The sequence below is a fragment of the Humulus lupulus genome, chromosome 9 (assembly GCF_963169125.1).
Source record: "Humulus lupulus chromosome 9, drHumLupu1.1, whole genome shotgun sequence".
NCBI lineage: Eukaryota > Viridiplantae > Streptophyta > Magnoliopsida > Rosales > Cannabaceae > Humulus > Humulus lupulus.
The window spans coordinates 184,071,054-184,084,082 of NC_084801.1; the positions used below are offsets into that span (position 1 = coordinate 184,071,054).

Consider the following 13,029-nt stretch of genomic DNA (forward strand, 5'->3'; position numbering starts at 1 on the left):
TACAACTCATGGAATAGGATAATTTACTCGTATAGAATACAAAAAAAAATTGGCCCAAATTCTCAATTCGTTGTTTTATAAATAACAGTCTATGGGTCACTTCACACAGGTCCTACTTTAAAAAAAATCACATTGTTGGACGATGACAACAAACATACTGGATGAGAAATTCACACAAAAACCACCCAAAACCAAAAAATAAAAATAAAAAGAACAGAAAAATATTGATATATGCCACCTATTGAAATCTAGAAGTCAGCAAACAAACAGCACTAGTTTTAAAAAATTTCTACTAAAACTACAATAAACTAGGAAGGTGAGAACAATTGCACATGAAACCCTCTGAAAACTTTAGTCCTAAATAGGTTATCGCAATGGCACCTCTGAATGAGTACTGCTGCTTTACAAGGTCATGACTTTTGGAGGACACATTTCTCGTATAGAACAAGGATATCCTTCTTGTTGGGATTCTTCAACTGAAGTAGCTCGGCTCCGAAATTATGTTTTGTGAGTTCTTGCTTGAGTTTCTGGACAGTGAATTTTGTGTAGTCTTCTGGATTGGTTTGCTGACTATGATTATCTTCATCTCCCTTGAATATAGAGCCTCCATCTTCTGGCTGTGTGTTCTTTAGGGGGCTTGTAGTGCTTCTGGATCGCTTATTTCCTCCTCGAGTTCTTTCACTTGTGTCCATGTCATGAACAGATTCAAAACCCATTTCATTGTCATCTGCCCTTATTCGCTTCCCGTGTGAAGCAGTCTTGAGCTTACTATCCAGTGCTGTTTCGGTTATACGAACTGAGGTCAATTCTTGCTGTAACTTGTCAAGTTTTGCTTGTGCTGCTTGCAGCTGAAGTGAAAGAGCCTCAGCCCTGTTATTTGCATCAGCATGTGCGGCCCGTTCTGTGTCTAGAAGATCTTGAAGAACTTGGACTGTGCTAGCCCTCTGCTCATTGTTTGATTTCAAAAGCGACTCTATTTCTTTCTCCCTTTCTTCGACTCTTCCCTCCAGCATAGCAACTTTTGAATGAGCTTTCATCTCTGATACACGAATGCCCTCTAATTCATGTGCTAAGTCATTTTTCTCTCTATGTAAATTCTCTATAAGCCTTTCAGCCCTCTCAATTTGTGCCAGTCTTTCCATCGCCAACCTCTGCATCTCGCTCTTATCCTTCTGGGCAGCATCTGATTGAACTCTTGCTTTATCAGCAATATCTGTTGCCCTCGCAGCTTCTCTTTCTGCAATTTTACACCTTTCCTGGACTTCGTCAAACCGCTTGCTATCAGATAAGTACTTCTGCTCCAAATGGATTTTCTCTTGCTCCAATATCTTTTTTTCTCTCTCAAATGAGTGTGCCTTGGCACTAGCAGTTTCCAATTTTTCACTCAACTGTCTGATTTCCAGCTTCTTTGATGCAATTTCAGCATCATAACTATCTACTTTTGATTTAGCAGCCTGCACCATCATGTTTACCATAGCCAGTTGCCACCATTAATATTAAGCATAAAAAGCTAGTAACTGGGCAAAACAGGTATAAATGACAAGATAATTGAACTATATAATATTTATTGATCATGTGAAAAAATACAGCTCACCTTCAATTCTAATTTTAGTGTAGTCAAGCACTGCTCAGCATATTCAATCTTCCCTGCCTTATCCTTCAGTTCTTCTTCCTGTATATTCATCAACGAATATAACAAATTACAAAACATTGCGTGTAGAAACTAGAAACCACAAAACATCAATGCATGAGAATACAATTGTTTAACTGTGCAAAATTAAAAGGGGGGAACAATAAAAGAACTCACCTTCTCGGCCAAAGTAATAGCAAACTCTTCTCTAAGAGCATCTTCTCTCTTCTGTGTTTCTTTGCTTGTGCGCTCTTGAACAACAGCGGCCTTTTCTAGAGCAGCTTTAGCTTCCCTAAAAGCAATGTCATACTTCCGCTTCCACTCCTCTGCCTCCTCCTGAGCTGACTGTGCTTGTTCCCTAGCGGCAGCTAGCCTTGCTTCAGCAGCACTGCTCCTAGACTTGAGAACTGCAATTTCAGAACTTGCCTGATCTTCCTCCGCCTTCTGCTTTGATAAGATCTGCTCGTATTTTCTTTGCCAGTCCACAGATTCTTGCTTTGCGGTATCCAGTGCCTTCAACAAGCTAGAGTACCTCTCACCCAGTGAACTGCAATTACTCTGTAAGTTTGCTATACGAGCCATATATTCATCAGCTAGCTGCTTCTTCTCACCGATAGATTCCTCATAACGCTTCAGATATTCAGACTTTGACTTATCACTTGCTTCCAGCTGCTTGTTAAGTAACGCCAACTTATCTTCGATTGACCGGCATTTTAACAGAAGTGTATTTTTCTCTAATCCAACTTGGTCAATTAATCTCTTGGTGAGATCAAGTATTGGACCTTCCAAACTGGGATTTTCATTGAATTCATAAGACATCAAAAGGCATGCCCATATACATACTATTCACATCTACAAAAGGAAATGAAAAAGAAAACGGAGGAAAAATCATTGCAAACCTTTTCTGTAAGAACATAGCTAGCTTCTGCCATTTTCCTGGACCATGACTTGATTTTTCATACTCTGATACAAGACCATCAAGGACCTAGAAAACAAACCACCACTGAACACATAAGACAAGTTTCCTTTTTAACTTTTTACAAGAATATGAAGGTCAAGTCTATATACATCCATCAAATCAAAGAACAATGCAAGACAAAAACAAATCAACAAAGTACTGTAATTTATATGGGAATTGCAAGAAGAATTCTACATGAACTCCAAATGGCAATCATGTTTACTCAAAATCCAAAAACTTCAAAAAGAGAAACAAAGCATATAAATATAAAAGACTAACTCCACTCACAACTCCAATGGTTTCCGTAATAGCTAAAGCTCTATTTATTAAATGCTTATTTTTGGAGCTAAAGCACTATTAGTTCCTCCAATGAGGATATCTGGAAAAGGGGAGCGAGAGGTCAAGATCTCAAAAAGCATGGTTGTTCACACTGCTAATAAAACCAGGGCAATTGTTCGCTAAAAGAAGATTTAGAGTGGTTCATATCATTAGACTAGTTTGCAGAACATAGCATGGCTTCCTAAACCCTCGGGATTTTCATGTGTTATTCAATAATTATTGCAAAGAGGGGACTGGGGAGAAATCTCAATAAATTTCCGCACAAAAAATGCAGTAAAGCAATTAAATTGATATATTGTTGAAGCTACACTAAATAAAGAAGAATAAGAACCACACTTACCAAAAATGCTTACCTTCACAACATTGTCGAACTTAGCATTAGTAGCATTGCAAGCTGTTCTAAGCTTCCTTTCCATGCTTTGTAAAGCATTTGAACATTGCATTTCTGCCTCCATATATGCGTTCTTCTTGTAATCCTGCAAGTTTAGCCAATGAAAATAATAAGCATGGTGGGTGAAAAATGGTCTAACACATGAGTATGCATACATAGTCATTGCCACATAAAAAAGGTACATATTCATGGGTGCTACTGTGCTAAAAATAATGCAAGAATTAAATGCACATGATTGCTGGTTGTTGATATCTGTCTACATTTAGTGATATCTTATGTTCTTACTCTTAGGCCCTGTATTGCTTACACGTAATTTTAACCATTGAGCTCAAGTATTCATATAATTTTACCCACTGATCTCAAGCATACAATCAACTGTATTAGTCTGGTACAGTACCTCAAAAGCCTTTTTGAAAAATTTCTGCAAAGTTCCCTCATATTTCTTTCTTACTGAACCAACCCCTACAGCAGCAGCATTAAATGCAGCCAATGATTTCTGTACTGCTTCTTCATGAGCATCCCTTAGTGTATCCTACAAAAATGCGATTAGTAGAATATAATAAAAAAAAAAACAGAAACAAGAATACTGTATTGTCACTTACTTCTTCTGGAGGCTTCGAACGGTCAAAGGAAGACATATAAACCTCTGCTGCAGAATCATATGCTCTTCGACACTCAGCTTCTTCAACGCTCTGTGAAGCATTTATAGGTATGTTTAAAATAATAATACAAAAATATAAATTTAATCTTCAAAATGAAGCCTCACAAATCATGCTTACAACAATGATTCAACAATTCATGAATAACATTGTTTCAAAATTAAAGAAGCTACAAACAATTTCAAATTATATTTGCTGATTAAAAAGAAAGTGAACTCTGAAATTTTTTGCATGCACTACATTAAGACAATGGTTCAACAAGTCATGAAATAACATTATTTAACAATAAATAAAGCAACAAACAATTCTAAATAGTATTTTGCTGGTTATACTGAGTTTTGGATATAAATATCTACATGTATTACTGAACTGATTTTACATTTTCAAAAAATCATTCTCTTTTTTACTCTGTTGAAACCTTGGTTATCTCAACTCCGCTCACGAGTCATGTCTACTCAATGTTTGAAAGGCATTATTTTAAGGCCGTAAGGAAAGGCCTTAAGGTCTGACAGGAAGGCAGATGCCTCCATGGGGTGAGGTGAAGTGATTTTAAAGCAAATATTGACAGCCCAGTCTAAAGTTTCATTAATGTTTAACCTAGAACTTTTACCTCTCTGTACTTTATCCCACTATTTTATGCTAAGTTTAAATATGTAATTTCAAATTTTACTATTAATGTCTAGTGTTATTTTATGTTATAATTTATTACTTTTAATTATTAATATTTGGTATTTTCAGGTAGATTATAGGTACTTCTTTGATTAAATATTTGAGGCTTATGCCTCGCCTCACTCACCAAAACAAAATGCCTTGGTACATAAAAGTGCTTTTGTAAAAATTGCTTGTACTTTACAAAATAACCGCATGGTTTAGAAAAACGTTTGAAACTTATACTCATAAACCAATTGTTCTAAGGCAGCCAAAAATCGAACTGAGGCTTAAGTTTTGAATGTTTGATTCAAAACCTACATATCAAAGCATAGGTTTCGGAACTCTACACTATGAAACCCAGTAAGACATGGCAATTGATTGATGACATATTCATATTGTTAGGGGCTTTCTCATTTTTATTGGCTTCGAATATATTGGATTTCAACAAGCGAATTAGAGACTTAAGTCGTGAAATCCAAAAGAAAAACTAAAGTCTGCTACCTCTTCATTCAAGCTGTGAAGAGAGAACACAACCATCTACAGCCGACCAGCACATTTAGGGATAAAAGACTTAATTTAAAGCTTAAATGACTTGATTAAAAGACTAGATTTAAAATCTAGCATCTATCCTAGGTTACTAAATTTTATGGTTTTCTAATTCAAAACTTTGATGTTGTTTTGAAACTGTGTCTTCATATTATGTATTTTTTTTTATAAATTAAGTTTATGTCTGTGTTATGAATTTTGTGTGCTTTCTTATTTTTTATAAATTTATGTTTTTAATTTGGAACCTACGTTTTGACTAAGCTAAAGAAAATGCTTCAATTCCCAATCTGGTTTTTCCAAGCCTTTATAACTGCTAAATTTCTAGACAGAATCTAAAATGATATTTTAAACTAATACAGAGAAATTCTTTTCACCACACACATGCAAAAGAAAGAATCCAATTCTTAATATTCATTCAAGTGCAAAAAGTTTTAAGGCATATTAACCTGCCATGAAGAGGATATTGTTGGCACTGCACCCTTATTAAGTGCTTCCAGATAAGACTCCGTAATGCCAACAAGAATTGGACCAGTCATTATGGTTGCCCCAACTTGTTTAGGCCTTGTTCTTTCAAAGATAAACTTTGTTAATGCATCGAGCCCGGATTTAAATTCAGGCCTTAGCTTGCTCAACTGCATATAAAAATATGATATCAGCACACACCACCAAAAGAGAATTGTTGAAAACAATCATTATGAATTGCATGAAGACAAAAAGATAGACTGAGAGTAGTCATTAGAACAATGAATACTTACTGAAATTTGATCAAGTCGTTGGAGCTCAGCTTCATTGTTCAAAGGCCGCACAAGGGTGAAGCATTCTCTATCGGGAAATAGAGCTCGGATGGAGTCACGAATCTATTGATCAATCATATTATGAAATTAGAGTCTCCAAAAGAGAAAAAGAAATTTTATACGCTAGTGTAATTACTTGACTGTACAAATTCTTGAAACTAAACATTTAAGATTGCTTTGCCTTCATGCTTCAGTATAAAATTAGAGTTGGATAGTACCTCATTCTTTGCAGCTATGTCTTTCCCACTGCCTTGAACTGGCCTCAAAGCAAGCTCTAGATAGTCACGGGGTGTTATCCTTCTATCATCCTCTACTAAATCCAAATAAAAGTCCTGCAACAACGAGTTAAAAATTCAACCAATTAAGGACTACACAAAATAGAACTCATTGTCACCAAATTATAGCAACAAGTCAATTACAATAAAGACAACCTTTACAAGCACACATAAAAAAATGTTCCTACATCACTATACCACATAGAACAGTAAGCAAGAAAAAATTACCCTTAGAAGCCACACAAAAATTGGAGAGAACTGCCCAAGTTCAGAAGCTGAAGTTCTTCCTCCAGAAGCTCTAACACGAATATGTTTTGTCATTTGTGTGACAAGAGAGAGACGGTCCAATGCAGCCTCATCTATGCCACCCATCTAATTAAAATGAAAAGTGTGAGCTTAATGAAACAAAACTTCTTGAGTAAGGTCAAATATCGCATCAAACAGCATAATATTCTGTTCCACAGCCCATCACCACAATTTAGTAATGAAACCTTCTCAAAAAGACCCTACTAAACCAAAGACATTTGTCATATCAGAAAAAGTTGTACGAACCTGGTTATAAACAAACATGCTAGATAAAAGCACTGCTAAAGAAAATATTTGAGTGCTGTATGTTCCCTGCCAAACAAGAAAAAGAGAAAATGTGAGGACACTTTACCAGGAAAACTTCAGTTTAGATAAAACAATTGAATACCATAAAGAGCAAAAGCATCACATACATTTATATCTATATGCATTAAACTGAAACGAAACAGAAAGTCAAACATAATAAATATATATTAGAATCACAAACATGTTTCTAGGCAAATAAATAGAAGCTGACCGTTTGATCATAAGCATCTATGCCTTCACTATCCAACAGTAAGAGACTGAACTCTGTTCCATCAAGAGCAGTTCTCTTTATGGGAGCACTCCACAACCAGAGACCTTTAGTACATGGCCGATGAGTTGATGAAACCTGAAATCCGCTGCTCCTCCCAAGAAGCTACAAAAAATAAAGTAAAGCATACTTAACAACTAAAATAATTCTGATATTATCGTTCTGGTAAAATATGAAAAATGTTTCAATTTGCAATCTATTACATCACATTTTTTACTTAACCAGCAAGCTTTCATGCAAACTTTTTAGGGAACAGAACATGCAAAATATGATTTCTATTTAATGGGGGATTCATACCGTAAAATAAATAAAAATAAAACAGAACCATGATTTTAGAAACCAAGAAATGCTTTCCAGGTTCTCAGATAACCATAGAAGCGTGCCCATTTGATTTTTAATTCATGAAAGAATTAAAGTTCAATTCGCTCTTAGACGTTCCACTTATTCAAATTTAGCGAAACGACCCATTTATAGGTGGAACGCAACACTTAAGTCATCAGTTTACCATAACCATTTCTTTCCCTTCCCATGTTCACTGGTATCATCTTATCTCTCCTCTCCGTTTCACCATTGTATTGTTCAGACTAACTAAACAAAACGCTCCACCTAGTGCCAAACGAGGCATCGCAAAATCCCACAAGGCTTCAAATAATTGTCCTTAGCTCTCCCAGTAGTTTTAACACACTCAAACGTCAACACCATACACAACAATGCTAAGCAGGTCCCAGAGGCACGAAAAACCAAAAAACAAACCTCACTAAAATACGTTCCTATTCCACAAAAACCTAAAACCCCTAAAATTAGAAATTCAACTTCAATACACAAAATCATAAACCCTAAACAACATAAACAAAAATAAATCCCCCACCACCATGTTTCATCTATCTTAACAAGAAACAACAAAACCATAGAATTCACCTGGTTAAGAATGTAGCTTTTTCCTTGGCGAGCACGGCCACAGACGGAAACAACCCCGATCGGTCCCTTGACGAGCTGAAGCGTGGCAACGGCTTCCGGATCCATCCGAAACTTTCCCTTCTCATCGCAATAGACCAGTCGAAGCGGTCTCGCTGGTCCAGTCATGGACGGCGCAGAGGACGACGGAGACACCGATGGAGTGGAAATTTCAGGAGAATTTTCCTTTCGATTGAAAATGTTAAACATCTTTACTCTTCTACCACTACTACCGAACTCTGATCCGGTTCTTCCACTTCTTCTATATATATATATATTGTTCGTTCTCTTCTTCTTCTTCTTCTTCTTGCTTCTTCGATTTTTTTTTTTTTTTGTCCGACAGACCTCTCAGATAGGAGAGAGGGTTTAAAATTGGGGAGGGAAAAGGTTCAGAGACTTTATAGCGAACCGAGAAAGGAAAATACAAAATTACTACTTTGTCCCTAATGTATGTGGCAGTAACCGTGTTAGGAGGAGGGCTTAATGGTCATTTCATTGTCCTGAGTTCCGTATTCGAACTACAGCGTGGATGAAAAGCTATATTCTGGTAAATATATTATTGTTTAAAACAATTTTTAAAATACAAAAATTAAAAAATCTATTCGGTGTGAGAGGCCCATTTTGCTGGAGTGGGTTGTCGCACGTTGTCATGAAAGATATAATATTGGGATTCATATAAATTTTTCATATATGCTAAGAAAAAATTCTATGGAAGAGAAAATTATGAAAAATAGGATAGAGAAATTTGGAAAGGAAATAATGGGAAATTTCAAAATATATATATGTGAAAATAGTTAAAAATTTAGATAACAAGATAGGAAATTGTATTTTTAGCAAAGTCGATTTAATATTTTTGTATATAAAAAAAATATATGGTAGGTTTTAAAAGAGAATTTTAATGAACTACTGTTGTGATATTTTTCAAACAACTTAAGATCGTCTCACAGATATTGATTTTTAATTACCAAAGATTAATTTCTTAATTTTATTTAGTTAATAAAACTTAGATTTCAAGAATATTAAGAACAAAAACAAATAATAATATTTAATTTAATAAAAATAATACTAAGGTATTTAATTTCATCATCTATCTACTGTAATATTTTAATAATACAATTTCTACTAATCTTCTCCCTATTGTGACAGTGGATTAACGAAAGCAATTTATATTCGTACTATGATATATAAACATCAACTTGTATGCGAATTAATGACGTCTATGTGATAAATTCAAACACATAGCAAGCATTAAGCACAACAATCCTAAAGCTACACACAGACCATATATAAGTACTCTCCTCCAATATCAAAATTTGTGTCTAAACAATTATAGCATAATTAATTGTTACTTCTCAAATTTTGAATTAAAAACGTATGAATCATGCAAATGGTGATCAAACATTTATAAGTATTAAACATAAATTGAATATATCTGTTGATCCCAAAAGAGGGTGTTTTAATATTTAAACTCGCAAGTGCACGAATCGTTTCGGAATATAATGTTCATGTAAGTACGAAGTCGAACCCATGGAAGTTGACTAACATCAAAAGAAACTATTTCAAACAAAGCAAGAGTATTCTAACCTACACTACAACAATTTTCACTTTTAATGACTCTCTATAATGACTTACACCAATGGTGTAAGTCATTAAAAGTATTCAGGGATATTTAAAGTCTAATAGTGTAAGTCATTAAAAGTGGTGGGAGACGTTATTTGTTATAAATTAAAAAGTCGAAAAAATAATAATTAAATCTGACAATGGGAGCCCTCTAACGTCTCCCTTGGGTAGACGTGTACACATCCAACGTCTCCCCTGGGAAGATGTGTACACATCCAACGTCTCTCCTAGGAAGACGTGTACACATCGGACGTCTTCCCAGGGGAGACGTTGGAAGTGTACACGTCTTCCCAGGGGAGACGTTGGATGTGTACACGTCTTCCCAGGGAAGACGTTGGAAGCCTCCCCTATATATCTTTTAGGTATGTTTTTAAGATTTAATTACTGTATAATAGTAAGAAAGATGTTTTTTATTTATTTTCTTTAAATATAGTGGGTTAATGATGGGATTTTAGGGTATTTGTGAATAGTGCGGTTTTGGGTAATTTTAGGATATTAGAAATATTTATTTAAAGTTTGAAAAATAATTTTAGTGAAAATTTGACATTAAAAATTGTGATATTGATATTATACCACATTATTTACTGTTTTTTAATTTTTTTTACTATTTAATCCGAAAATTGTAGATTTTTTAATTAATTTTTTAGGTTGATTAAGTATTAATATATATATATATATATCTAAAATAAGGAAAATACTTTAATTTTAATTTACATACTAAATTGCATGTATAGATATAAGTAATTCAAATATTTATGTTTATGATTTTTTTAATTTATATTATTATTTAATTAAAAAATTATATATATTTGTATAAATATATTTTAAATATTTTATTAACATTGAAGTAGGTTGATTATATATATTATGTTTTTTTATTTATTTAGTAATATTCTATTTATTAATTAATTTAATTTTGTAGGTTGTGGTTTTAACTAGAGAGATTTTTGCCTCAAAATTTCTATTTCAATAACACATTTGAGGTTTTTAAGTTTCTAAAATTGCAAGAATAAGTTATTGTTAATCCAATTATTTAGTGATATTTGTTTAGTAATTTCTTATTTATTAATTAATTCAATTTTGTTGGTTGTGAATTTAATAGCAAAGTGCATTGCAAAGTGAAGTAAATTTTCTAGCTAGGACTATTAATTGCAAGAGGTACGTACATTATCTTATCTCTCGTTTTAGTATTATTAAATTTTTGTTAGAGGAGTTTGAATATCTTAAATATTCATCCATAGTGAAGTAGGTTCTGAGATTAAAATTGTGTGTTGCGGTGATAATAGAAGGTTGAGAACTGTGTGTTTTAGTGAAGTAGGTTCTGGAAAATTTGTTTGTGTGCTGTGGAGCTATAAGGAAGAAACTTATTGTGTGCTGTTTGAATTGTTTGACTTGTTGTTAACAGATGGTTAGATCAATATTATAGGGGAAATGCTGTCCGATTTTGTCTAGAATTATGTATTCTAATATTATATTTTAATTGTGTTGTGCTTATTTGATTGGATTTGATAAGATTGACTGATGGCTAGGTTGCTAATATAGAAGAAATGCTGCCCAATTTTTCATACACTCGACCATGTGCTTATGTAGTTTTTATTGTTTAATTTTTCATAGACATAGGAGAAGATATGGATAGAAAATGGATGTCAGCGAATAGGTTATCCGTGGAATATAAAAACGGGGTCGATTTATTCTTAAGATTTTGTTCGGAGAATGTGAAAGACCTAAAATTTACTCGTTGCCCATGTATTAAGTGTGGAAATGTAAGGAAAATGGATCTTAGTAAGATCAAACAACACTTATTTTTCAATGGAATCGACAAAAGTTACACGGTTTGGTATATGCATGGGGAGAGAATGCATGTCGCGCCAACTCCACCAAGTAGACCCAATGAAGTAAGGAGGAATATAGTAGAGGAGAATTGCGATGCATTAGATGATATGATTGATGACGCACATTATGGATCCGGAGTAGACCCAGATAAGTTTGAGACACTACTTAGTGATGCTGAGAAACCGATTTACCCCGGTTGTAAAAAATTTACAAAGTTATCCGCACTCCTTAGGTTGTACAATTTGAAAGCTAAACACGGTTGGAGTGATAAAGGAATGACTAATCTACTTTGTTTTTTGAATGATTTGTTGCCGGAGTGTAATGAAATGCCAACTTCATTTTATGAAGCAAAGAAAACATTATGCTCATTAGGCATGCAATATGAAAAAATTCATGCATGTCCTAATGATTGGGCATCCTATATCATGGCCTAAGGAATTGGTCATCGTATCTGATGATATACATGAACAGGTGATGTATCATGTTTATATAATCATATTTGTTATTATATATTTCAATTTGTTTGTAAATTTTCTAATTATTAATATTATTTTACAGACTTGTTCTAGAAGTAATAACATATCAGAACGACCAATTGCTCCTTCAACACAACGACCCCGAGAAAGAATATAACGTTTGAGTGATCCTCTGACACAAGACACCAGTCCTTTGGAACAGATATACAATATTATATCTCGCTGGAATGACGATGACTGTGTCAATCCAGGCATAGATGAGGATGTATTCAGTCAGGATATTTCAAGTCTTTACATATGCAAAGAGGACATACTTCAATTTATTCGAATGGAAAAGATTGGACAAGGAGTTGTCGTTTGCTACATGAGGTATCTCACAATTTTTTTACTTAACATTTCTTATTTGATTTATTTTAACAACAAATTTCCTAAATTATATTTTTGACTACTACTCTTTTTTTAATAGGTTGTTATACAATTTTTTGGTAGAACAAGGGCGCCAAAATAAGTTTTTATTTGTCAATCCTAATGTTGTAGCCACTAAAGGAAGTTCATTTGAAGAGCGTGTTCAAGGTCTGTTCAAGCGCTGTCGTCAATTAAGATCAAGTGAGCAACTTATGATTGTCCCCTGGAACCATGGGTAAGTTCAAAAATTTGTTACTGCCAAATACTTAGTCCTTATAACATTTGCGTTGGAGACTTATACCAAATATTGTTTTTCTTGTGCAGTGATCATTGGATGTTGATTATATTGGCCCCATATGCATATTACGTTTGTTGTTGTGATCCGGTGAACTCAGAACTGGAAAACCGTGAAGAAATTGTGGCAGTAATAGTCAATGCTTTTAACCTTTTTCTGACCAGTCTACCAAAACCTCCCGAGATTCCAAATAATATAGAAATTGTGCAACCGAAAGTAAGTAACTACGACTTTAATTATACTTGAATTTTACTGATATTTTTTATATTAATTGCTTGATATTTTATTTAAATATTAGTGTCCGCACCAACAAGACAATGTGG

General features: G+C 34.0%; 1 protein-coding gene across 1 annotated transcript; it reads right to left on the minus strand.

The window, feature by feature from the left end:
• Positions 1 to 49: 49 nt before the first annotated feature.
• Positions 50 to 8,430, minus strand: LOC133801562 (uncharacterized). The gene is made up of 14 exons (XM_062239805.1): positions 8,042 to 8,430; positions 7,067 to 7,228; positions 6,796 to 6,861; positions 6,472 to 6,615; positions 6,187 to 6,300; positions 5,930 to 6,031; positions 5,621 to 5,806; positions 3,921 to 4,010; positions 3,716 to 3,850; positions 3,281 to 3,403; positions 2,530 to 2,615; positions 1,808 to 2,420; positions 1,595 to 1,672; positions 50 to 1,454 (listed from the first exon to the last, which is right to left on the minus strand). Exons 1-14 carry the CDS (start codon positions 8,285 to 8,287, stop codon positions 411 to 413), a joined length of 3,189 nt encoding a protein of 1,062 aa, XP_062095789.1. The 5' UTR covers positions 8,288 to 8,430; the 3' UTR covers positions 50 to 410.
• Between the last annotated feature and the right edge of the window lie 4,599 nt (positions 8,431 to 13,029).

Excerpts from the sequence above, each read along its gene's own strand:
- LOC133801562 (XM_062239805.1), bottom strand. The coding sequence starts at position 8,287 with ATGTTTAACATTTTCAATCGAAAGGAAAATTCTCCTGAAATTTCCACT. Across the intron at positions 3,851-3,920 it reads GTTCGAAGCCTCCAGAAGAA|GATACACTAAGGGATGCTCA; the intron begins GTAAGTGACAAT and ends GCATTTTTGTAG. Across the intron at positions 3,404-3,715 it reads TTTTCAAAAAGGCTTTTGAG|GATTACAAGAAGAACGCATA; the intron begins GTACTGTACCAG and ends CTAAACTTGCAG.